The sequence below is a fragment of the Salmo salar genome, chromosome 29 (genome assembly GCF_965601325.2).
Source record: "Salmo salar chromosome 29, fSalSal1, whole genome shotgun sequence".
In the NCBI taxonomy this organism is placed as follows: domain Eukaryota; kingdom Metazoa; phylum Chordata; class Actinopteri; order Salmoniformes; family Salmonidae; genus Salmo; species Salmo salar.
The window spans coordinates 20040878-20058291 of NC_138319.1; the positions used below are offsets into that span (position 1 = coordinate 20040878).

Below are 17414 nucleotides of genomic sequence, written 5' to 3' on the forward strand. Positions count from 1 at the left end.
TTGCGACACTCACTACAGAGTTCCAAACTGCCTTTCTTGAAGCAACGTCACCACAAGAACTGTTCAACGATAGCTTAATGAAATGGGTTTCAATGGCTGAGCAGCCGCACACAAGCCTAAAATCACCATGCTAAATGCCAAGTGTTGGCTAGTGTTGTGTAAAGCTCGCCCCCATTGGACACTGGAGTAATGGAAACGCTTTCTCTGGAGTGATGAATCACACTTCACCATCTGGCAGTCCGACGGACGAATCTGGGTTTGGCAGATGCCAGGAGAACGCTACCTGCCCGAATGCATAGAGGCAACTGTAAAGTTTGGTGGAGGAGGAATAATGATATGGGGCTAGGCCCCAGTGAAGGGAAAACTTAATGCTACAGCATGCAATGACATTCTTGATGATTCTGTGCTTCCAACTTTGTGGCAACAGTTTGGGGAAGGCCCTTTTTCAATATGACAATGCCCCCATGCACAAAGCGAGGTCCATACAGAAATGGTTTGTCGAGGTCGGTGTGGAATAACTTGACAGGCATACACAGAGCCCTGACCTCAACCCCATCGAACACCTAGGGGATGAATTGGAAGGCAGACTGCGAGCCAGGCCTAATCGCCCAACATCAGTGCCCGACCTAAATAATGCTCTTGTGGCTCAATGGAAACAAGTCCCTGCAGCAATGTTCTAACATCTAGTCAAAAGCCTTTGTAGAAGAGTGGAGGCTGTTATAGCAGCAAATGGGGGACCAACTGCATATTAATGCCCATGATATTGGAATGAGATGGTTGTTGAGCACGTGTCCACATACTTTTGGCCATGTGTATTTTTACAAAATCGATACTTAGATTTTTACAAATTGTTACTTGGAGTAAAATATCGATACAATATAGTCAAAGAATTATTTTGCTATATGTAATTGTAGAAATGTTTTCCCCCATCACTATTTAAGAGTAGTTACATTGTTACATCAGCATAGCTAACAATTAGCTAGCTACTGTAACAAGTTAGCTGATTTACATGATCTACATTCGCTATGATCAGCTGATAGCGGATATATTTGCGTTCTCTGTGAACAGTAGGCTAGGCTGTTTTTGCACAAAAAAAGGCCTATGCCAGAAATATATATGTTGAAATTTGGCTACATGAACAGTAGAGAGAGATTAATGGGTAAATGTAAAACAATATACAGTACCAGTCAAACGTTTGGACACACGTACTCATTCAAGGGTTTTTCTTTATTTTTACTATTTTCTATATTGTAGAATAATAGTGAAGACATCAAAACTATGAAATAACACATGTGGAATCATGTAGTAACCAAAAAAGTGTTTGGTTTTAGTAGCCACCCTTTCACCGATGACAGCTTTGCACACTCTTGGCATTCTCTCAACCAGCTTCATGAGGTAGTTACCTGGAATGCATTTCAATTAACAGGTGTGCCTTGTTAAAAGTTAATTAGTGGAATTTCTTTCCTTAATGCATTTGAGCCAATCAGTTGTGTTGTGACAAGGTAGGGGTGGTATACAGAAGATAGCGGTCACGTCCTGACCAGTAAAAGGGGTTATTTGTTATTGTAGTTTGGTCAGGACGTGGCAGGGGGTATTTGTTTTATGTGGTTCGGGCTGGTTGTGTTAGTAGTTGGGTGTTTGATTTATTATTCCGGGTTTTGGGCACTGTTCTATGTTAATGTATTTCTATGTTTAGTCTAGTTATTTTGTATCTCTATGTTTAGTTAATTGGGGGTTGGACTCTCAATTGGAGGCAGGTGTTTTCTAGTTGCCTCTGATTGAGGGTCCTATAAATAGGTATGTGCTTGTGTTAGTATTTTGTGGGAGATTGTTCTTGTTTAGCTATGTGTGCCTGACAAGACTGTCAAGTTCGTTTTGTGTTTTGTATACGTTTTTGGTGTTTTTCCTTCTTCACATAAATAAAAGAAGATGAGTGTACATTTTCCCGCTGTGTCTTGGTCTCAACCCTACGACAACCGTGACAGAATCTCCCACCAACCAAGGACCAAGCAGCGGGGTAAGGAGCAATGGAAAAATTATATGAACTATCAGGGGAATTGGACATGGGAGGAGATTATGGACAGGGCTGGACCATGGCACCAGGCTGGGGACTACCGTCTCCCACCGGAGGAGATAGAAGCAGCCAAGGCAGAGAGGCGCCGGTATGAAGCGATATACGTGCCGATAAAGCACGAGAGGCAGCCCCAATAAAAAAAAATTTGGGGGGCACATGGGTAGGTTGGCTAGGCCAGGCAGTAGACCTAAGCCAGCTCCCCATGCTTATTATGGGAAGCAGGTGGAGAAGAAAGCGCCGGACTATGCGGAAGTGCGCACGATTTCGCCCATGCGCACGCACAGTCCGGTGCGAGTGATCCCAGCCCCTCGCAAGTGTCGTGCTAGAGTGGGCATCCAGCCTGGAAGGAGGATGCCTGCGCAGCGCATCTGGCCACCGGTGCGCCTCCTAGGTCCAGGCTACCCTACGCCTGCTCTACGCACGGCAACCATCAGGCCCCTGCACAGCCCAGTTTGCCCTGTGCCAGCACTTCGCTCGAGCAGGGCTACTAGTTCCATCCAGCCAGGACGGGTTGTGCAGGAGGTGCGATCGAGCCCGCCAGTGCGCCTCCACGGCTCGGTATATCCAGTACCAGCACCACGCACCAGGCCTCCAGTGCGTCAGCCCAGTCCAATTCAGCCTGTTCCCGTTCCTCGCACTAGCCTTAAAGTGCGTGTCTCCAGTCTGGTACCTCCACTACCAGCCACACGCACTAGGCTTCCAGTGCGTCAGCTCAGTCCCGAGCTTCTGACGACAGTACTCCATCCAGAGTGTCCGACGACAGTGCCCCGTCCAGAGTGTCCGACGACAGTGCCCTGTCCAGAGTGTCCGAAGACAGTGCCCCGTCCAGAGTGTCCGACGACAGTACCCTATCCAGAGTGTCCGGCGACAGTGATCCGTCCAGAGTATCCGGCGACAGTACCCCATCCAGAGTATCCGGCAACAGTGTATAGTCCGGAACCGAGTGAGACGGCCTACAGTCCGGAACCGAGTGAGACGGCCTACAGTCAGGAACCGAGTGAGACGGCCTACAGTCAGGAACCGAGTGAGACGGCCTACAGTCAGGAACCGAGTGAGACGGCCTACAGTCAGGAACCGAGTGAGTCTGCCTACAGTCAGGAACCGAGTGAGACTGCCTACAGTCAGGAACCGAGTGAGACGGCCTACAGTCAGGAACCGAGTGAGTCTGCCTACAGTCAGGAACCGAGTGAGACGGCCTACAGTCAGGAACCGAGTGAGACGGCCTACAGTCAGGAACCGAGTGAGACGGCCTACAGTCAGGAACCGAGTGAGACGGCCTACAGTCAGGAACCGAGTGAGACGGCCTACAGTCAGGAACCGAGTGAGACGGCCTACAGTCAGGAACCGAGTGAGACGGCCTACAGTCAGGAACCGAGTGAGTCTGCCTACAGTCAGGAACCGAGTGAGTCTGCCTACAGTCAGGAACCGAGTGAGACGGCCTACAGTCAGGAACCGAGTGAGACGGCCTACAGTCAGGAACCGAGTGAGACGGCCTACAGTCGCCTACAGTCAGGAACCGAGTGAGACGGCCTACAGTCAGGAACCGAGTGAGACGGCCTACAGTCAGGAACCGAGTGAGACGGCCTACAGTCAGGAACCGAGTGAGACGGTCTACAGTCAGGAACCGAGTGAGTCTGCCTACAGTCCGGAACCGAGTGAGTCTGCCTACAGTCCGGAACCGAGTGTGTCTGCCTACAGTCCAGAGCTCCTAGAGTCGTCCTACAGTCCAGAGCTCATAGAGTCGTCCTACAGTCTAGAGCTTATAGAATATAGTACAGGGTCTACAGTGACGTGTCAGACAGAGGTATTTGGGAGGAGTGGACTGGTCAGGGGGTGGTCTTAGGCCCGAGCCTAAGCCACCTCCAATGTAGGAGGTTTGGGGAGGGGGGGGGTGTATGCACGAGTGCCCTCGGTGACGTCAGCCACCCTCCCTTCCCTCCCTTTAGTTTAGGGGATTTATTTTTGTTTTGGGGTGATTTTTGTTTATTTGTGTGAGGTGCATCCGGGGTCTGCACCTTTGGGGGGGTACTGTCACGTCCTGACCAGTAAAAGGGGTTATTTGTTATTGTAGTTTGGTCAGGACGTGGCAGGGGGTATTTGTTTTATGTGGTTCGGGCTGGTTGTGTTAGTAGTTGGGTGTTTGATTTATTATTCCGGGTTTTGGGCACTGTTCTATGTTAATGTATTTCTATGTTTAGTCTAGTTATTTTGTATCTCTATGTTTAGTTAATTGGGGGTTGGACTCTCAATTGGAGGCAGGTGTTTTCTAGTTGCCTCTGATTGAGGGTCCTATAAATAGGTATGTGTTTGTGTTAGTATTTTGTGGGAGATTGTTCTTGTTTAGCTATGTGTGCCTGACAAGACTGTCAAGTTCATTTTGTGTTTTGTATACGTTTTTGGTGTTTTTCCTTCTTCACATAAATAAAAGAAGATGAGTGTACATTTTCCCGCTGCGTCTTGGTCTCAACCCTACGACAACCGTGACAATAGCTCTATTTGGTAAAAGACCAAGTCCATATTATGGCGAGAACAGCTCAAATAGGCAAAGAGAAACAACAGTTTCAGAAACAACAATTACTTTAAGACATGAAGGTCAAAAACCATCAAGTGCTATGATGAAACTGGCTCTCATGAGGACTGCCACAGAAAAGGAAGACCCAGAGTTACCTCTGCTGCAGAAGATAAGTTAATTAGAGTTAACTGCACCTCAGATTGCAGCCCAAATAAATGCTTCACAGAGTTCAAGTAACAGACACATCTCAACATCAACTGTTCAGAGGAGACTGCGTGAATCAGGCCTTCATGGTCGAATTGCTGCAAAGAAACCACTACTAAAGGACACCAATAATAAGAAGAGACTTGCTTGGGCCAAGATACACGAGCAAAGGACATTTGACCAGTGGAAATCTGCACTTTGGTCTGATGAGTCCAAATTTGAGACTTTTGGTTCCAACGCAGAGACCCAGAGTAGGTGAACGGATGATCTCCGCATGTGTGGTTCCCACCGTGAAGCATGGAGTTGTGATGGCGTGGGGGTGCTTTGCTGGTGACATTGTCTGTGATTTATTTAGAATTCAAGGCACACTTAACCAGCATGGCTACCACAGCATTCTGCAGCGATACGCCATCCCATTTGGTTTGCGCTTAGTGGGACTATCATTTGTTTTTCAACTGGACAATGACCCCAAACACACCTCCAGGCTGTGTAAGGGCTATTTGACCAAGAAGGAGAGTGATGGAGTGCTGCATCAGATGACCTGGCCTCCACAATCACCCAACCTCAACCCAATTGAGATGGTTTGGGATGAGTTGGACTGCAGAGTGAAGGAAAAGCAGCCAACAAGTGCTCAGCATATGTGGGAGCTCCTTCAAGACGGTTGGAAAAGCATTCCTCATGAAGCTGGTTGAGAGAATGCCAAGAGTGTGCAAAGCTGTCATCAAGGCAAAGGGTGGCTACTTTGAAGAATCTAAAGTATAAAATATATTTTGATTTGTTTAACACTTTTTTGGTTACTACATGATTCCTTATGTGTTATTTCATATTTTTGATGTATTCACTATTATAGTAAAAATAAAGAAAAAACATTGAATGAGTAGGTGCGTCCAAACTTTTGACTGGTACTGTATATACTGTAAGGTCTGGTTAAGATTGGTCAGTCAGTTAAACCAACAGTGAAAGTGTCTAAGACACCACAGCACATGGACAGACCCGAAAAACAAGCACACTGTTGCTTCATCGCACACAGAGGATGGGCCAGGGACTTCTGACACATGTTGAGGAAAGATGTCTTGTTAAAAGTCAACAAAAGCTATTTTATTTACGGGGTGCTTTCAAGTGCCCGTCGATAAATAAGCCGGTTGTTTTCATCGCATGTTGGGGTTGTCTGGGCACGAGACTGCCTGTTAAACAACTAATCCCAATGCCAACGTGTCGACTGGCATCTTTACCAGCTGTGTGGTGAGTCGGTGTCAGACGGTCAACCATGTGGTTCATGGGCCGTGTGTGGTCTAGGTCTAATATTCGGTGGTGGCTGAGTTGGAATGGAAAGGAATGGAAAGTGGCAAGGCACCAAACAGTTGCAGTATCGTTTGGCTCTGGCTAGGGGGCACCACCTTCAGATGGCAATAGAGCAGTGGTTCTCAAACCTTTGTGACTGTGACCCATCTAAAGAGGGAGGGAAGAAGGGAGAGGGTTCAACTCACCGACACAACCACAGCGTCTCCTCGGTCTCCTTTATGCCCACTAATTCCAGGACGACCCTGTAGCGAGAGACACACCACATCACCAACGGTCCAATGCATTGGAGTGATATGATCATAGTCTGTAGTGCTGTTTTATTTGTGTAACCCAATGGAGTGCCATTGGGTTTGAAGAACACACTATATGTGATTTTTTTTGTTTGTTACTGCTATTGTTATCGGTCTACGATGTTAAATGAATGGCTCAAATGAAAACGTGAGGTACTGTACTTACCGGACGACCAGGATAGCCATATTCTCCTTTGGGTCCTTCTGGCCCAATGGGACCCTGTAAAAAAACAACAACAAAGGAACCTTTGAAGGACCAGAACTGTTTCTCTTTTGTATTTCTCCCGTCAGCAGGTGCACTGCGGATGAGGATACATCACAGGTCCGTAGTACGCCTGAAAATATGCATTGGCTGGATAGGGGGCCTAGAAGCAGGCATGTATGTGCGTATGGACTTGGCCTGATAAAAATGTTCCAAAACACTTTGAATGAAAGCAGCTGCGGCAACACAAAGAAGGGGGGGGGGGGGGGGTTAGTTACTACAAAGGGATTACTCCAAACTCAGTGTAGGGAACAACAACCCACCCCCCCCCCCCCCCTCCACACACACACACACACACACACACACACACACACACACACACACACACACACACACACACACACACACACACACACACAGAGCTGTATTGGCAACATAACACACACATGCACACGAGAGTCAGTTGTTTATTATAGGTCCGTTATCAAACTGAGAAACCAATAAAGTCTTACCATCACGCCAGCTGGTCCAGGTACACCACGATCGCCCTGCGAAGGAGTCAGGAAACAAAGTGAGTGTCTGACACAACTAGAGCCCAGGCAGCCAATGTGAACTTTGACCTAGGAAGTAGTGTGTGTAAGACTTACCCTGATCCCTTTGGGCCCCTGTGGCCCTGTGAGTCCAGACATCATAGTCCCATCAGCGGCAACCATGACCCCTGGCTCACCCTTCTCGCCCTGCAAACACACACACACACACACACACACACACACACACACACACACACACACACACACACACACACACACACACACACACACAATAAGATGATATGAATACTGTCCACACACTTGCAGTCAGATTACAAACATGCATACACACACACGCACACACACACACACACACACACACACACACACACACACACACACACACACACACACACACACACACACACACACACACACACACACACACACACACACACACACACACACATGAACCCAAGGGTAATGTGCAGCACATGCATGTTGAGGCACCTTGAGCCCCTCTCAGAGAAAGGATAACATTAGATAATAATCTCATTCATGTTGTTCCATGGGCCTAGACTGAATCAGTTATATATTGTCTATGGCTGCACAGTCTGGAACAAATTAGCAGGCTTTCACACATCAATAGTGTGCAGCAACCGGGGTCGTAGCTTTAATCATGAGCACTGGTGTTTAGTTTCACACACTTTTAATTGATTGGAATCCAAAAGGCTTTGAGCCTGTATATTAGATGTCCATTCAATCCTGTTTGGAAAAGGCCCCTATAGCAAAAGGTTATGCTATAGTAAACCCTGCTATAGTTAACCTCTAGTTGAGTTCTTAAACCCAAAACAAAGACAGATAACACAAACACACACATACCTTTAGGCCTGGAGGCCCCATGATACCTGTCATCCCCAAGTCCCCCTTTGGACCCTGTGGCCCCTGGGAATAATCATAGTCAGTGAATAGATAATGTATTAATAATGGAAATAAATAAACATTAATAATGAATTAAAACAGAGTCACTGAAACAGTCAGCTGCAGTGTCTCTATCAGTATGTCCCTGTCTGATTGCACTGTATAAAGTTTGCACTGTCAAGTTCATGCCAGAAGTGTGGGCCGCATAATTGTATATTTTGCAATAGAGAAAGGACAGACATAATACATTGGTACTGTAACCTACCAGCAGATCCTCTGAGCAGCAAGAGAGAAAATCTGATTTGTTTGACTATTTGTCAGTTATTCACCCGTACAAAAAACAACAGTCTGTTTCAAGGAATTATCTAATGTTTATGTACCAAGAAATCCAACAAACTTAACTACACACTGTAGAATTAACCTCCATATCAGTCACAGATAAATACCTCAACATGCATCTCTTATAACCTGGACCTAATTGTCCGTGGGACACACAAACCACTTTTTGATGAGCATGCATGACAGATATCGTTACAGCAATTTGAAGCAAATCTTTGATATGATTCCAGCCATTTCTCAACATAATTGCTCTGGGAGAGCGAGTACGCCGAACCCAAAACAATACAAAAGGAGTTCTGCTATGCTATCTTGTTAATGCAAAAAACGGAGAGTTTTTAAAGAGCACCGTGAAGGCAATTGTAATCTCAAAAGATATTAACTGAAGTTAACAATGTGTTGCTCCGTGACCATTTTATGGGTGCACTTGCTTCAACTCTCGCCTGTGAAATGCTTTGTGTCACTGTTGAAGGACACACACACACACACACACACACACACACACACACACACACACACACACACACACACACACACACACACACACACACACACCACAAGCCTAAGTCTACTCACCCTGGGCCCCTGAGATTCCAGCACTCCTGAGAAGTTAAACACACCCTCTGTATTATTGAGCAGGAGCTGAGGAGTACAGAGAGGAGAGGCGGTGACATCACTATCTACATCCACATTAAAACGGTCCCATCTGAGCTCATCAGTAGGGGTGATAACAATGTCATTTGTAACACTTGTAATTGCTCTAATAACAGCTAATTACTGTATTATATTAGCCAATAAAATTTGCCTCCCGGAACTGAGATTAGTAGTAATTTGAAGGGATTAAGTCATATTATACTGCCATTAGTGTGGTGTTAAAATTACAGCTGAGTAACTCAATAAATCAGAAGTAAACTGGATAACTGTCCCCGTAAAGAAACACTCCTTAGCCCCTAGGCCCTAGCCCCTAGTCCCTAGCCCCTAGGTCCTTCATGAGGTTGATCCACTTACATCCTGGAGGTTGATGACTGGTCCTGGAGGCCCGGGAGGTCCTGGAGGGCCGGGGAAACTGAGGCCATTCTGACCTCTCTCTCCCTAACACACAGAACATAGAACACAGTGTTAGAAGAACTAAGAACAGGGCCAGCTTGGTTGGCTCCAGAAGGCCAGTCGAAATCGATGATCTCATAACATATTGACATGAATGGAGTCAGCAGGAGTGATACTGTACCTTTGGTCCCATATCACCGCTGTCCCCCTTCACTCCCTGCATGGAAGAAAGGGCAAACACTATAACGACTAAACATAACTGAGACCTGAGATCATTTTATGAGGAACCTATGACAACAAATGTAAAGGGTATAAAGACAGATTACAATATTTTAAAATCAAAAGAAGTTCAAAAGAAAAGGCAAATAGAGGAGATTGAATAGGTCAGTAAAAGGCAGGTGAAGTACTGACTGTGTGCCCTGGCAGTCCGTCCAGCCCAGAGGACCCTGCTGCTCCCGGAGCACCAGGCTCCCCCTAGAGGAACAGAGATGAAATTGATGGATTATTTATTAGGATCACCATTAGCTATTGCTCATGTAGCAGATACTCTTCTTGGGGCCCACACAAAACATAAAAGAACATTATTTAGAACATTAGTAGACAAAAACAGTATCAAGTTAAAATAAGAGAGTTTTTAGATCTGTTTGAGATGCTAGTGAGTGTCCAACCCACAAAATTGAGGAACAACTCCAACTAACTACCTCATCTGCGTACCTATGGTAGTAGACCTCATCAATGAGTGATACTTCTGAAAACCTTTTTATCGTAATGAGTAGATTGTATGTATAGAATTACTCTTTTCATTTTCATTCGGTCATCAACGAGGTCCAGAAGGCCACACTGAAAATTGGTTATATTTCCTTGATGTCAAAATTTGCAAAAAATAGTCCTCTATTCATCATTTTGGGAATTTTCGATGCCCCCTGACTGTCTAGTGATTATTAGAGAGCTGGACAGTCAAGAAACTGTATGAATGTAGGTCCATTGTCATTTATACACAGTTTTGATTTAGTTTTAAGTATATTGAGTTTGTTTCCCCTCTCCCATTTAAAAAAATATATATAAAAGTATGTCCAAACCTTCGACTGGTACTGTATATGGTACTGTATATGGTACTGTATATACCTACCAGTCAAACGTGTGGATACACCTACTCATTCAAGGGTTTTTCTTTATTTTTGCTATTTTCTACATTGTAGAATAATAGTGAACACATCAAAACTCTGAAATAACATACATGGAATCATTTAGTAACCCAAAAGGTGTTGAACAAATCAAAATATATTGCCTTGATCACAGCTTTGCACACTCTTGGCATTCTCTCAATCAGCTTCATGAGGAATGCTTTTCCAACAGTCTTGAAGGAGTTCCCACATATTGCTGAGCACTTGTTGGCTGCTTTTCCTACCCTCCGCGGTCCAACTTATCCCAAACCATCTCAATTGGATTGAGGTCGGATGATTGTGGAGGCCAGGTCATCTGATGCAGCACTCCATCATCAAACCAGATGGGAAAACACAGGACTCAATCCCAAAAGAATGGGAACGATTGGAATTACGGTAGTTCGTTTACAAACTTCGATTTTGGGGTGAACTTTCCCTTTAATGAAATCTGAACTTTCACATTAATGCTAGCTGATGTCTCTATCAAAGTGGTGGTGCTGGTGCATGTGAGGTACAGTGCCTGAGACCTGGACGACTGGCCCTGCCTGTGTACAGATGTGTCAGAGAGGAATTCATTGGAAATTAGCGGGCTAATAGAATGCACATGGTGGGGAAGGCTGCACTTCCTCTCCGAGGATGAATGGGAACCAGTTGAGTAGTGGGGACCCACCTTTACCGCTACACCAGGAAGCCCGTCCTGCCCGTCTTTGCCCTGTGAAGGAGAAATAAAATGGCCGTCGGTATGGTAACCTTTTACATGTATGTAGAACTACATATTCAGAATGTGTAGTGCCACTAGCACATACCAAATAGAAATGAACACAGGAACATGCACACTCACAACAAATACCAACACAGTTCTAGTTTATGCAGGGCAGTGAAAACTTTACAGCCACATTCGCACCAGATGATTTCATTCTTAGAACCACTTGAAGCACATTATAAGTATTGCAAGATTTCAGTCGTATGATCTTATACACCTGTATACTGACTCTGTGATTCATATGATTGATACGTTAAGTGGTGTGCAGTAGGATGTTTTTTTTTATTATTTAACTTTATTTAACTAGGCAAGTCAGTTAAGAACAAATTCTTATGTACATTGACGGCCTGCCAAAAGCCAAATGCCTCCTGTGGGGACGAGGGCTGGGATTACAAATAACAAATAAAATAAAAATATAGGACAAAACACACATTGCGACAAGAGAAACAACACTACATAAAGAGAGACCTAAGACAACAACATAGCAAGGCAGCAACACATGACAATACAGCATGGTAGCAACACAACATGACAAGAACATGGTAGCAACACAACATGGCAGCAGCACAACATGGTACAAACATTATTGGGCACAGACAACAGCACAAAGGGCATGAAGGTAGAGACAACAATACATCACGCGAAGCAGCCACAACTGTCAGTAAGTGTCCATGATTGAGTCTTTGAAGGAAGAGATGGAGATAAAACTGTCCAGTTTGTGTTTTTTGCAGCTCATTCCAGTCGCTAGATGCAGCGAACTGAAAAGAGGAGCGACTCAGGGATGTGTGTGCTTTGGGGACTTTTAACAGAATGTGACTGGCAGAACGGGTGTTGTATATGGAGGATGAGGGCTGCAGTAGGTATCTCAGATGGGGGGAGTGAGGCCTAAGAGGGTTTTATAAATAAGCATCAACCAGTGGGTCTTTCGCCGGGTATACAGAGATGACCAGTTTACTGAGGAGTATAGAGTGCAGTGATATGTCCTATAAGGAGAATTGATGGCAAATAAAATTCTATAAAAATCAAATCAAATGTATTTGTCACGTACGCCGAATACAACAGGTGTAGACCTTACCGTGAAACACTTACTTACAAGCCTTTAACCAACAAAGCAGTTCAAAAAATAGAGTTAAGAAAATATTTACTAAATAAACTAAAGTGACATTTTTGTAATAAGAAAAAACTAAAAGTAACACAAGAAAATGACAATAACGAAGCTATATACAGGGGGTACCAGTACCGAGTCAATGTGTGGTACAAGTTAGTCGATGTCATTTGTAAAGTGACTATGCATAGATAAAAAACAGCGAGTAGCAGCAGTGTAAAAACAAAGGGGGGGGGGTCAATGTAAATAGTCCCGGTGGCCATTTGATTAATTGTTCAGCAGTGGCTTCGGGGGTAGGAGCTATTAAGGAGCCTATTGGGCCTAGACTTTGAGCTCCGGTACCGCTTTCCTTGCGGTAGCAGAGAGAACAGTCTATGACTTCGGTGACCAGAGTCTTTGACAATTTTTTGGGCCTTCCTCTGACACCGCCTAGTATATAGGTCCTGGATGTCAGGAAGCTTGGCCCCACTGATGTACTGGGCCTTACGCACTACCCTCTGTAGTGCCTTATGGTCAGATGCCGAGCAGTTGCCATTCCAGGCAGTGATTCAACCGGTCAGGATGCTCTCGATGGTGCAGCTGTATAACTTTTTGAGGATCTGGGCACCCATGCCAAATCTTTTCAGTCTCTTGAGTGGGAAAAGGTGTTGTCGTGCCCTCTTCACAACTGCCGATCTATAAATCTGATATGTGCTGAGAGGACAGTGTACCGTCTAGACATACTCCCAAGTACTTGTATGAGGTGACTACCTCAAGCTCTAAACCCTAGTAGTAATCACATCAGTGGGGAGAGGGGCATTCTTCCTACCAAACCACAAGACCTTTGTTTTGGAGCTGTTCAGAACAAGGTTAAGGGCAGAGGAAGCTTGTTGGACACTAAGAAAGCTTTGTTGTAGAGCATTTAACACAAAATCCGGGGAGGGGCCAGCTGAGTATAAGACTGTATCATCTGCATATAAATGAATGAGAGAGCTTCCTACTGCCTGAGCTATGTTGTTGATGTAAATTGAGAAGAGTGTGGGGCCTAGGATTGAGCCTTGGTGACAGGCAGTGGCTGAGACAGCAGATGTTCTGATTTTATACACTGCACTCTTTGAGAGAGGTAGTTTGCGAACCAGGCCCTCAGAGACACCAATACTCCTTAGCTGGCCCACAAGAATTGAATGGTCTACCCTATCAAAAGCTTTGGCCAAGTCAATAAAAATAGCATCACAACATTGCTTAGAATCAAGGGCAATGGTGACATAATTTAGGACCTTAAAGGTTGCAGTGACACATCCATAACCTGAGCGGAAACCAGATAGCATACCAGAGAGAATACTATAGACGTCAAGAAAGCCAGTCAGTTGATTATTGACAAGTTTTTCCAACACTTTTGATAAACAGGGCAAAATAGAAATTGTCCTATAACAGATAGGATCAGCTTAAATAAAAAACGCACCGTGGCTGCTTTCCAAGTAATGGGAACCTCCCCAGAGAGGAGAGACAGGTTAAAAAGGTCTGACATGCCGGGCAATTCTAGGGGCAGAAACCTTAAAGAAGAAAGGGTCTAAACCATCTGACCCAGATGTTTTTTTGGGGTCAAGTATAAGGAGCTCCTTTAGCACCTCGGACTCAGTGACTACCTGTAGGGAGAAACTTTGTAGCGGGGCAGGGGAAAAGGAGGGAGGAGCATCGGGGCTAGTCACATGAGATAGGGTGGGAGATGTTGGACAGGCAAGGAGGCATGGCTGAGTCAAATAGGATTAAAGCGCTCAGCCATGTGCTCCTTGTCAGTAACAACCACATCATCAACATTAAGGGACATGGGCAGCTTTTGAGGAGGAGGGTTTATTCCCAGGTCTATAACCATTTTCCAGAACTTCTTGGGGTTAGACCCACAGAGAGAGTACTGCTCCTTAAAGTAACTAACTTTGGCCTTCCGTATAGCCTGAGTGCACTTATTTCTCATTTTCCTGAACGAGAGCCAGTCGGCCTGAGTATGCGTGTGCCAAGCCTTTCGCCAAATGGAATTCTTGAGGTGGAGTAACTCTGCCAGATCACGGTCGAACCAGGGGCTGAACCTGTTTTTAATTCTCATTTTCTTTATGGGGGCGTGTTTGTTAACAATACCACTGAAAATATAAAAAAAGAAGGTAATCTATCACAGTCAGTGGTGAAACAAGTGAGTCACACTTCACACCAAGGATCTAGTACACGTAGACATTTTAGCACATACACTACTGTGTGTCTAGCATACACGCGAACACCCACGGGTCGTGAAAAGACTGCCGACTGCAAGTACACGTTGAATTTGATGTCAGGTTGAAGTGTGTTTTTGAAAGTAGCTGCCTCACATAGTTAGCTTTTAGCATAGTCAATTTGTTTGAAAGATGGGACATGATATTGTATTAAAACATGCCTGATAGGTACATAGAGTAAGCTCACTGTGTCATTGATATAAGACATGAGGGCATACAGTACCTTTGGTCCTGGAGGACCAGGTTTCCCAATAGGACCCTGTGGAAAGCACCAGGTAAAAATGATTGTTAGTATTAATCATACACATTTTCATATGTATATCAGTCTTATAAACAAAATGGTGTCCCAGCAGCTCCATATAGAAACCACTCTTTGTGTTCTTACCTGAGGGCCTCTGGGCATCACTGCCCCAAAGCCACCGAGTGTCCCAGACCCCTCAATGTCCTGTAAACAACATACAGTCAATGACAACTGGTGTGTGTGGTGATGAGCCCTCTGGCACAAAATGTCTGCCGAGCATCACTAAGGTGGGTGCTACACATTGGTGATGTATAGGGTGAGTCGTTGTCCCCATCCCTCCCAACATACAATGTAAATCACTTTAAAGTTTATAATAATAATACAATAATACATAACATTGTTATGAGAACAGTATTAGTTATCCTTCATTACAAAAGCTTGAAACTGATCTAACAGGTGTACAGTATGTTGTTGACCCTCTGACAGACAGGAGAGCTGAATGAATGAAATCATACCTCCAGGTCCAAGCTGAAGCCCCTTCCTGGGGGTCCCGGTGGCCCAGGAGGGCCCCTCAGGCCTGGCTTCCCCTCTGGGCCTTCTGAGCCGGGCAGACCTGGGAACCCTGCAGCACTTGGCTCCCCCTGGGAGAGAACCACAATGGTTCAGTCTAAAAACCACCTGAAGCAGCATACATTATTACAACGTCCATTTTTGCAGATGTGAAGGAACTGGATGGGTGTAAGTATTATGGAGGGGGCTTCCACTACACCCATTTGAAGGTGGAGGCATATGATATTCCTTTAGATCTGAAAATGCTGATGGGGGAGTGGCTAGGCATAGGTATTGTTTAAAAATATATATATATTTAGTTCTGGTTATTAGCAGTAATTATCACTTGATTCACATGTGGGGAACAAGTGTGTTTGGGTTTGAATAGTGTTTTTTATAGTCACTTCTAGCTTGGGGAGTGATGGAGCAGCATGACTCTGACTTTACCTTTGGTCCAGGAGGTCCGCTCAGACCCGGCTCACCCTGTCAAAGATAATCAATGTTTCAATCAATTTAAATCAATCAAATTGAAGCTCTTTTTACATCAGAGGGAGACTGTCTTGAGATGATAGATTCTACGCAATCAGTACACAGGATATCAGAGGTCTATATCCCTAGGTCGTACCTTCTCTCCTCTCTCGCCTGCTGGACCAGGGTTCCCATCATGTCCATCAACCCCCTGGGAGATAGAACAATTACTTAGATTAGATGTGTTTCTCCGTAAGGTAGTTCTGCCCAGTATGGGATCATTCCATTTGTCAGATTGTATTTAGCTGTGAAGTGTCTGATCTGCCAGCCCAGCAAGACAATATACTGTATCTTTAGTCCACCGGCTAATTTAGAAATAATGCATTTATTCATCTATTCAGAAGAGCCAGAACTCAATACATAGCTTCAACGATCATAACAGACATGCGAGTAAAGCCTCCTACATTCTCAAGTCAAAAGGCAGTTTTCCCCAACGATGCGAATAATGGGAGAGACCATGTTTCATGAGATGCATCTAGCTGCAGTCAGCAGCCATTAGCTCACGGAGCCAAGATTACATTGCTGCTTCATCGCTTCTTAACCTTTAACCTTTCCACACTAGACTCGTAATATCTTTATCTCCGTTGGTTAACGGTCTTACTGTATTTTGTGAATCGTATCGTGAAACAAACTTCAAAATGTTTCTCAACAGATTAAGTGAGAGATTATTGGCCTGGGCAATAACATTCCGTAATCTGTCATTCAGAACAGATTAAAATGTCATGAGGCTGGATTAGGCTGTTGAGTAATATCTCACCGTTGGGAAAGTAAGCATCAACACTGCCAAATCTCATGGAAATAGATTGTGACGTGTTGTGGAAAGATGACTGTGAGATCCCTGTACTTCACCAAAGAGGAGGTTGATTAGAGTACGTGTCAGGTTGGATTTGAAACATAACAGCCATGTAGTTTGATGAAACAGTGAAACAGTGAAACAGTGAAACAGTGTGTAGCTACAATATTACATGCTGTCTGGAGCAGAGCCAAGTAATCAGGGGTCTGTCTGTGGGAAGTTGGGACCTGGGAATGCATGATCACATGGGCAACTGTCAAATCTGTCGAGGTACAAGTCGGCCTTAACCACAGATCTAGGATCAGATTACTCAACCAGCTACCTCCGATCCTAAACCTAACCAGTAGGGGGCTGAAAAAAAAGACCTGACCCTGTATCATCGGATAATGCAAACTTTGACCTACTCTGTCAAACACAAACGGTTGGAATTCCCATAGTGCTCTGTGATCAAGGTCTGGCTTTGAACAGACGAGAAGTCTGAGCTGTGTACATGCTCTGAGGACAGCAGGCCAGGCCAGGCAGCTTGTAGAGCGTGGCGCAGGCAGCCTAGACCACACAGAGAGAGAGGGACGAAAGACACGCTGACTGGGGTTGTGTTTACCGTAGCAAAGGGG

The 17414-nt window shown here is 45.0% G+C and overlaps 1 protein-coding gene across 3 annotated transcripts in view; it reads right to left on the minus strand.

Annotated features, from left to right (window-relative positions):
• Positions 1–17414, minus strand: part of LOC106590282 (uncharacterized) — an 81017-nt gene that overhangs the window by 9723 nt on the left and 53880 nt on the right. For all 3 annotated transcript variants that reach the window (XM_014181124.3, XM_014181123.3, XM_014181122.3), the window contains exons 14-28: positions 16105–16158; positions 15927–15962; positions 15446–15571; positions 15075–15134; positions 14913–14948; positions 11252–11293; positions 9830–9892; positions 9600–9635; positions 9380–9463; positions 8948–9013; positions 7997–8059; positions 7232–7321; positions 7097–7132; positions 6549–6602; positions 6278–6334 (exon numbers count right to left, since the gene is read on the minus strand). In XM_014181124.3, coding sequence (XP_014036599.2) covers positions 6278–6334; positions 6549–6602; positions 7097–7132; positions 7232–7321; positions 7997–8059; positions 8948–9013; positions 9380–9463; positions 9600–9635; positions 9830–9892; positions 11252–11293; positions 14913–14948; positions 15075–15134; positions 15446–15571; positions 15927–15962; positions 16105–16158 — 903 coding nt within the window. The remainder of the gene's footprint in view (positions 1–6277; positions 6335–6548; positions 6603–7096; positions 7133–7231; positions 7322–7996; positions 8060–8947; positions 9014–9379; positions 9464–9599; positions 9636–9829; positions 9893–11251; positions 11294–14912; positions 14949–15074; positions 15135–15445; positions 15572–15926; positions 15963–16104; positions 16159–17414) is intronic.